The 9,396-nt window shown below is 42.6% G+C and overlaps 1 protein-coding gene across 8 annotated transcripts in view; it reads left to right on the forward strand.

The window, feature by feature from the left end:
• Positions 1–4,486, forward strand: part of TNIK (TRAF2 and NCK interacting kinase) — a 376,119-nt gene extending 371,633 nt beyond the window's left edge. For all 8 annotated transcript variants that reach the window (XM_026007747.2, XM_026007749.2, XM_026007748.2 and 5 more), the window contains one exon: positions 1,772–4,486. In XM_026007747.2, coding sequence (XP_025863532.1) covers positions 1,772–1,855 — 84 coding nt within the window. In that variant the 3' untranslated portion in view covers positions 1,856–4,486. The remainder of the gene's footprint in view (positions 1–1,771) is intronic.
• The last annotated feature ends 4,910 nt before the right edge of the window (positions 4,487–9,396 follow it).

A 9,396-nucleotide genomic window follows, 5' to 3' on the forward strand; every position in this document is an offset into this window, starting at 1 on the left:
TGCCATGTCCTGTGTCATTCCAGCCATGTTTCTTCTGAAGTGTCATAAGGGGATTGTTTTGCAGTGAAATTGGGGGAGTCCGTCTGGCATGATCAGTCGCCTCAGAAGGGTATTTGTGCAGCAGCGCTGCTTTCTCCCTTTCCCTCCCTGTAGACTAACCCAGAGTTTTTAGTAGCTAAACTGTGCTCATTTGTGAATTCATCCTTTGTGACTATGGCCAACTTAGAAATGCTGTCCCCAAATAGCAGGCAAAGCGCCTATAGTAAAGAATGTGATGGGTTGAACAGACAGACATCTCTTACTCCATTTTGGTTGCCCAAAGCCAGAATGGGGTCCTAGTCCAACCCTGGGGCTATGAGTCTAGACTGTATCTGACCCTGGCCAGCTACAGTTGAGTTGGTGTGGTCTGGGTAGACAGCAATTGTGGATGGCCGGGATAGTTCCAGGGCCTGGCCAGAGTATGCCAAGGAATAGACCTGACCCCCAGTGAAATTCTAGGCCCAACCCAGTCTCAAGGGATCATGAGATGAAGAGTGATGTGGGCATAGACCCCCACACTTCAGTTCATTGAAGACCCATCCCAGGAAGCCTGTTCTAAGCCAGGCCCAAACCCTCAGGAGCAGGCTGAGGGGGCCCAAGGTTCAGAGCCCAGGGTACACACAGCCCGGAGAGAACGGCAGCCCTTTCTTCCTACCACCCCTCCACGTTGTGTTTCCATGGGTCCTCTGTGCTTCCCCGTTTTGATTCATTGACCCTAACAGTAGCTGTACTTACATATGTAGCATTAGCTGAATGACAAGCATTTCCACTGAACTTCCTAAGAAGTTGTTGTGGGGAGAGACAGCGTTCTTCTGGAGGAGTTGTGGAAATGAAGTAGCAGAGACTTTACACTAGTGACAAAAGTAACTGCTGTGCACCAAAGTTTAGTATTAGCTGACTGAAGGGCTAGGCCACAGCCCAGAATATCATTTTCCCAGGGCGGTGGTTCACTGACATTCAAGCAAGCAGTAACCCAAATTTTGCTCACTTCTTTTTTTTTTTTATTATTTTTTATTTTTTGCTCACTTCTTTTAGTTGTTTGATAAAACGATTTAACAGACCCAGACCAAATGGACTGTGGTTCTACTTATTAATGCCATTATCTCCTTTGGCCTAGGATACGCCCTGCACCAGCAGACAAGCCAAGGGTTAACTCTTAATACCAAAGTGAATAGGCATTAAACACCTTATCCTGTCTGACCACACCATTTTTTTTTTTTTTTTTACTTTAAAAACTGATAACTTAAGTTGTATAGTAGACAGTAGACCCAAAACTCCCCCCTTGACTTTGGGAATTTGAAAGCATTCCCTTCCATCCTAAACTCTGACCCCTTGTCATTATGAGGGAGAGAAGGGAAGCCCTCTGTGGCTTTTCCAGAGATGAACGAAGGACCTGTTGTGTCCTCGGCCAGGAATTTAGGACATTACCTAGCATGAAACTCCCTTTTGAAATTCGCGCATCCGAAGGGATGTCGCAAATCAAAATAGAGCCCCTCCCACGTTCCTGAAGGCCAGTGCCACATTAAGTCATAGTAACAATCGTAGTGAGAACGTCAGGCGTGTTTAGAGAGGATGCACTGTACTTAAAGGCACTTTTATAAACACCAGCCATTGAGTCTTAAGAGCTGACACGTGGAAAGGATAGGACATGTGAGAGAAAATGGATGGACGGTGGAAGAAGAGAGGAAAAGAAACCATGCAGTTGAACTAACTTCTTTTTAATTTCAAACAGGTATTTTTTGCATCCGTGCGATCTGGAGGAAGTAGCCAAGTGTTTTTCATGACCCTCAACAGAAATTCCATGATGAACTGGTAACAGAAGAGCACTTGGCACTTATCTTCATGGCGTTATTTCTAATTAAAAAGAACGTAACTCATGTGGACTAATGCCAGTCTAGAGGCAGAATCAGAAGGCTTGGTTGAACATACTGCTTTCCCCTTTTCCTCTTCCTCCACCTGTCCCGGTACAGTCCACGGTCCATCTTGCAGTGTTGCAGCCTGGTTGAGAAGGAGAGAAAAAGGTGGCAGGAATTTCCAGGAGATCCCCAAGAATGCTGCGTTGTCTTGTGGACAAAGATGGATCATGTGCCCTTCGGAGTTAGGGATAGAAACAAATATTGTGTGCTCTTATGATTAAGCTGTGTTATGGTGGATTTTGAGTTTTGTTCCATTTTTACCTTTTTTCTTTACCCCCTTACTTTGTAAGACTGGGGAGAGAATGCATACCGAGAAAATGAGTCTGTTTTTAATTCTGTCTGCCTGCTAGCTTTAAGTATATGATACGTTGTAAAATCTCCAATTTCAAATAGTGAGAGACAGCACAATAAATGTACCTTATCTCCTTACACTGAAGGCCATAATTGCATAGTGGGGTAATTTTAGAACTCTTTTGCCTTCACCAACCCAAAAGGTTGCTTTTTGATAGCAACTGGCTAATGAATTTTTAAAAGAGAAGAAAAATACTAGTTTTCCCCTCTTTGGGGAAATAGATTTTAAATGGCTAAACTACTAGCCTTAGACTAATAAAATCAACTACCATTTTTGCAAGTCTGACAGGCCCTATTTTTATATGGCCCTGTACAGAATGGAATGTGTTGAATGGGGTAGTAGTGCCATTGAGTTAGTTGAGTTGGCTCTAGCAGTTGAGGGACTCTGTAACACAACTTTCCCTCAGCTATTATGCAACAGATCAGGGCAAAAGATGGGATGACTGATGAGGTCGGATAAAAAGAGCTTCTGGGAAACAAACTAAAAAAAATTTATATATATATATAGAGAGAGACACACACACACACACACACATTCTTTTTTTAATGCACAAAGCCTCTAGCTAAGAGGTCACTTGCTTCGGGCTTCATTAGGAGTGAGACTTTGTTGAGTTCTTTCTGGGAATCGGGGAGTGAATGACATCCAGGCTCTGGTCATCCCCAGCTTTCTCCTGAGGGTGCCACTTTCTCAAGATGAAAACTGTGACTGAAAAAAATAATAATAATAAATGTTTCTGAGCTGCCTGTGTTCTCTCTGGGTTGGTGAGAGAAGGGACTAGACTACTAAGCCTGCCTGAGATACAGCAGGCATCATTGGTTCAGATTTTATAGAACTTAAAAGCAAGGCTTTGGCCAAAATTCTGAGACCCTGATCATTTTACCTTCCTCCAAATTACCCAACATACGGTAAACAACATTTGTGCAGAGATATGTATGTATTTAGTTCAGGTTGACTCGTGTCCTTATAAACTCTTACTCGGATGATTTGAACTTTTATGTGACTGTCTGGGGTTTTTCTTTTCCAAAGCTACAAGCATGGCCGCCTGTGGTATCGAGGTGTTGCAAAAAACGATATCTGTGTTGCGCTTCCTGTTTTAACCTACCTCGTTTCGTTTGTTTTGTTTCACGGTTCATCACAGCAGTGTTATCTCCAGGAGACATATAGAGAGCTCAACTGGCAATCTCAGGCGTATTTAATATTTTTTAAACAAAACAGTAGTTGACCAAATTGTTGTTCTTCAAAAATTCAAAAAAACAAATCCAACATCAATCCAACATCAAACTAATGTGGCTGGTTTCTGGAGAAAACAATCACTGTAAACAGATTTTTTTTTTTTTCAAAGTCTGTGATCCTACTGATTTTTGCCTAAATACATTAGCAGCTGATGTACTATTAATGAGAACGAAATACACGTTAGGAAAATGGAGCCATTTCAATCTGGTGGTTTGGGCAATCGGGGGAAGGGCAGGGGAATTATTCCAGTTTCTGACCTAGAGGATTATGCCCCTCCTGTAAAGGTGGTTATCATTTGCATTTATTTTAAACAGGTAACACACAATAATGGAATTGGGGATTATCTTCAAGGCGATCACCAAGATGTCCTCATCATGGTCCCTTTAGCTCTCAAAAGCAATGAAACCCTCCCGTTCTCATTTTTATTGCTATGGCTCTGCTGCTGCTGAACAGTACTATCTTCGCAAATTCCATGCAACAGATTCAGCAATAACTTTTTGGATTGAATTTAGCAACTACTGTAATTGGATGCTGACGTGGACAAAATATATTGATTTGGGCCTCATCCCCAGATGTGATTGCCACCAGCTCTTTATATTGCTGCTGTGGTATTTTAAACCAGAAGCTTCTTTAAATTATGTTGCAAACTGATCTTTGTTTTTATGTTATGTTTTGTTTCGATTTCCAAGTGATGAGTTCGAAACACACAGCTTTAAATGATTTTTTTATTGTGGGATTTTGGGTACAGTTAAGAAATAAAAGGGAATCATTGTGTTTAAACATAAGGTAGTTTGTGAATGTATTTTTTAAAATCTAGAGTCATTGAAACAAAAACTCATAAAAACAATATTAATGCAGTCTTGTTTACAGTATGTACAGTGACCTAACATAGAACATGAGCTTTTTCTGGTGCCAACAACAATAAAACACAGACGTTAAACATCAAGCCATGCCTTTTATATTTTTGTACAAATATTTTACACGGAGTACAAGGCAAGACTAAATTTAAAAGGGCCCCTGACAGATATCTAAAGAATTCCTTGAAGCTTTTATCTTCAAAAATACATTTTCTTCCACCAAGGTGGGCCCTAGCCCCGACACACTGAGACCCCGGTCATGCAGAGTATTGCAGACTATTGTTCTCACGGCTCATAACAATTCCCAACTTCCTGGTTTGCTTGCTTGCTTGCTTTTTTTTTTTTTTTTTTTACATTGGGGGAGGATTGTGCTTTTCATACATCTTAATAGCATTTTAATAAAAATTTCTTTAATTTTGAAACTAGTTTTAGTTCTTCCCGGAGGGGATTTTGTTTCTCGAATTGATTTTAGTTTCATTGTTCTACAGAGAACCTAAGCCAACCCCACCCCCCCCCCCCCCAATTAAGTTTCACTCGGTCTTTTCAGTCCTTATTGCTCTAAACTGATAATCATGCAGTGAACTCCCCTGAGCCTGCCCATACTGTAGTCGTGGCCCGGGTTCTGACAGGTGGCCGTCATTCTAGGGTGCCAGTCAGGGGAACTGTATGGATTCCTGCATCCAGCTGGGGGTAGAAACAGATGACCTCCAGCATCTCTGTTCGAAGGGGTCGGAGGCCTCCCGTGCCAGTTACATGCAACCGTTGCCATGCACACGACAGAGATGGAGACAGCTCGCACCAAGTTCCACACAGAATTAATGGCTCTGTTTATATAGATGTCATTATTTTTCTTGAAGACGTAAACGATGCTTCAAGAAGACCTAGCTAGAGCTATTTCCACAGTATAGATCAAGGCACAGACCAAATCCCACAAGGCCACTTGGACAGGGACTCCATGGCATTGCTTTCTATGATACACTGCTTACATACTTGGCATCAAATACACACTTTTTAAAAGCATCTTCATTCCTGCTTGTCAAGACCTACTAACAGTTTTCTGTCTGCTGTTGTGACTCATTGGTAATTGGTGTCTCTGGTCCCTCTTGTGCAGTAGATCAGAAAGAGATGTGACACGCAGGTCAGAGCCCTCTTGGTTTTGTCCACTGCCAGACAAAGAAGTGCCCGAAGTCTGACACCCACCCCACCCCATTCCATGAGGTTAAAAAAATTTTTTTTCTTTACTATTATGTGTACCAGTTCCCGTCGCTGTTTTCTTGAAATGTGGAAAAGCTCTTTATGTGTGCTGTCTTTGGAAGTCTGCTTGAACAAGCGTCACTGCGTTTGTGCTGACGGCTTTAAGATATAAGCTGCGCTACGTTATTTTTAAGAAAGAAAATAAAATTCTTTTAACCCACTGGAGGAAAACAGGACAATATCCACAACACACTGATTGTTCTGACTCATCCTACCGAGCCCCTCATGTTCCAGAATCCTTTCTGATACTGCGTTCTGGCCATCTCAACAGTCTGCGTAAAACTTGGAGACTAACCAAATCAAAGGAAGCATAACAAACAAATCTATAACTGGCCTCCCTTGAGACCACACAGTACAACATAAAATCCAAAAGTCTAAATGTGACTTCATTCACCTGCCACTATTTCTCAAATGCCTCACTGCCTTTTGACTCTGATCAGTATAGTGATATCAGGAACCCTAAGGTGTGCTGTCCTTCCATGGGTCTCAAAATGGTATAAACTGAACTCTCTTCAGAAACCCCAGCAAAGAAAATCCCTTGAGAACTTTCAGGTTCAAAACTGACCATTTGTACATTTCTACCAAGCATTTTCTAGTGTTTGAGTTCCGTCCTGTATCATTGTTCTGGGAATTTTTCCACAGGCAACTCGAATATTTAAAAAAAAAATGCATAGTGCTAAAGAATATGAGACCCTAATCTCTACTGTGAACTTTATTCTTCTAGGCCTGCCATTGCAGGAAGTGCCAGATGCACCCCAAATCCCCATAAAAGTGTGTTTTTAAACAAACGTCCCTGGATATGTTTTTGAGATACTTTAAATCCAGATCGAAATCTTGGACTCTGTGTCCATGAGGCCAAACATATGCAGGAAGACTAAAAATCACAGTTAAAAATAGAAATGTTCTAAAGATTACAGGTTTTTGGCTTTGTGTAGATATCTTCAAACTAACTCAACTCCTTGCATGACAGTTTGGTTTTGACGGTTTGTTTTTATCATCGGTGCGTGGCATTACACCACTGAGGCTGAGCAAAGGCTGGTGGAGAGGTGAGTTTTCATTTCCCACAGCGGGTCCCTCTGTGTACGTAGCAAATGTCCCGGCCCCAGCTGCCCTTTCCTCTTAATCTCTTCCCCTGAGGTTAGTGTAAAGGAATAGTAATACTGTATTATGCTTTGTTTAAAAACCTCAGTTGTTACCCTGAATCAGAATTTCAAATGTTAGGTGACAGCAAGAAATCACAGCAGGGGGGAAATAAAAAAGACAGCTTGGATGAACTTTAAAATCGGATGTTACGAAACTATTTCTGTGCATTTTAGCGGTCTTATTTACAATGTCAGCATAACTGTAGAGATGCCAGATTGACCAAGATTGGGAAGGGAGGCTATCATGCTGCTATCATGCTGCTATGCCTACAAGTGGCTACGTTGCTGGAATCTCCAGTTTTCTAAAGCATCTCACATTGTCAAAAATATGCTGAAGCCGGGTAAGTCTCACCTGTGTCAGGGTAAAAAGGGAAACATTCTTGGCGTATTTTCTCGTCTGAACCTTTTGGGTACTTTCCAGTATTTTCTCCCTGCGTACAAAAAGCCTTCAGTTGTTGTGCATAGTTGTTCCGAGCAGTAGCTAGAAATGATTTGGTGGGTTCTAAGCCAAGGTATTCCCCTAGAGTCACTGCCATGCCCCAGAATATATGATCTCTGTCAAGATGTGGTAATAAAACATTAAAAGTAGTAGGATGCCTGCTTGTTCCTCATTGCCACCTCCAGACTGTTATCCGTCCCTCCCAAACACCCAATGCTCTGAAGCTCTTGCCGTCAGCCTACAAAGTCCTCATTTACCTTCCAGCACTCCCTCACAGTGCTTAAGGGTTTCATTTTTGGCTCACCGTGGCTGGCTCCACCACCACCCTTTCTTGACTCTTGGTGATTTCAATATCCACCTCGACAATCCTCTATACACCCTGGTTTCTTGGTTTCCTGGTCTTGTCCAGTGGAATAGATTACCAGTTACTACTGTGCCTCCTTGATGCACAGCAGGTGGTTCTTCTATCTGCTCCAGGTAGGTCCTCTGCAACCTCACCAAATAAAGGCCACTGCCCCCACCATTCCCGCCCTCTCCTGCATCACCGATGTCCCTCATCCCAGTGGAGGATGTCACTACATCCATGCTGCCATCTCTTGTCTTACGAACACGCACCTCGACCACCTCACCCTGTCTACCATTTTATTTATCTGTTCCCCTTCACAGAACAACTCCTCAGAGGGGATTATATATACTTCCTGTCTTCAATCGTCTCCCTCCTTGGTCTCTTGAACCAACTTGAATCAGGCTCTCATTCCCACCATAATAGCTATTGCTAAGAACAATGTGATCTTCATACTGCTCAATGCCACGATGAGGTCTCTGGCTTCATTCTTTGGACTCGGTCTTTAACACACTTAATAACACCTTCCCTCCTGAAATACTTTCTCAGCTCTGGAATATCCCTCACGTTCTCTCACGTCACTGGCCACTCCTTCTCGATCTCCTTTGCCAAGTTCCCGGAGTGCCCAGCACTGGACAGTCCCTCCCTAAAAGATCTTCTCCACAATTGGGGCTCTAGAAACCATCTCTATACACTGAAATACCCACATTTGTAGCTCCGGCCCTAACGTCTTTCCCGAATGCCAGCGTTCTATGTCTAAGCTCCTACCTGATATCTTCATTTGGTTGTGTGGTTGGCATCTCCAGCTCACCACGTTCAAAACTAAACCACTTTGCACCCCACCCACCATCCTACTTCATTACTGTATGTCCTGTGTCACTAAACAACCAACTCCATTCTTCCAGACCAGAAAATCTTATAGTTGCCTTTAAACTTTCTCTTTCACATGCCACATACAATCCATTGAGGGGCTGGTGTGGGGAGGAGGGGGGACTCTGTTTTTCCTAGCCTCAGAATATATCCACAGTCTATGGATATAGAAGCCCAGGCCACAGCTTGCCTGGGATGAATGACACTTTTGCAAACATATAGGTTATGGTGCTTTTCTGCTCGAGTCCACAGTGCTTTCCCCACTCACCGGAAGTGTCAAGCGTACTTAAAATTGCTAAAAAGCGCTCTGAATCTGACCTATCCTTTGCCCCCTCTCCAACCACTAATACCGCTTTTCTCACCTCATCTACTGTTTCCCTAGTTCATTTGCTTCACCACATTTCTCTTGCTTTATCCAGAACGCTCTCAGAGCGTGCTCTTGTCTCAGGGTCTTAGACCTGGCTGCTTCCTCTGTCCGGAAATCTCTTCCCCCACACCTCTGCGTGACTTAGGTCCCTACACAAATATTCCTTTACTGTCAGAGATATATCAGCTCTCTAATCACCCACTCATTTTCCGCTTTATTGCTTTTCATAGTACTTATCAGCATCTACTTTGTTCATTGGCCGATTTCCAGTACTTCGAAGAACAGCTGGCAAATAGTAGATGTAGTTATCGGATGAATTAATCAAGGAAGGAAAATAAACAATAACAGAGTTTTGGCATTGAAAAAAGTTATAGAGCTATATGGTCATTTGATTTCAATATCAAAACAAAAAGCTATGTCCACAGTTTTTTATCATAAAAGCATTGGTTTGCTCTCATGTAGAAAATAGAAAACCCTATGGTTTTCTTTCCTGGAAGGCTATTGTGGATGGGAAACACCTGACTGTGATCCTGGCTGTACTTTTTCCACTGATCACCCTAACAGGCCAAGTCGCAGGGCTGGAG

The sequence above is a fragment of the Vulpes vulpes genome, chromosome 3 (assembly GCF_048418805.1).
Source record: "Vulpes vulpes isolate BD-2025 chromosome 3, VulVul3, whole genome shotgun sequence".
Taxonomy (NCBI): Eukaryota; Metazoa; Chordata; class Mammalia; order Carnivora; family Canidae; genus Vulpes; species Vulpes vulpes.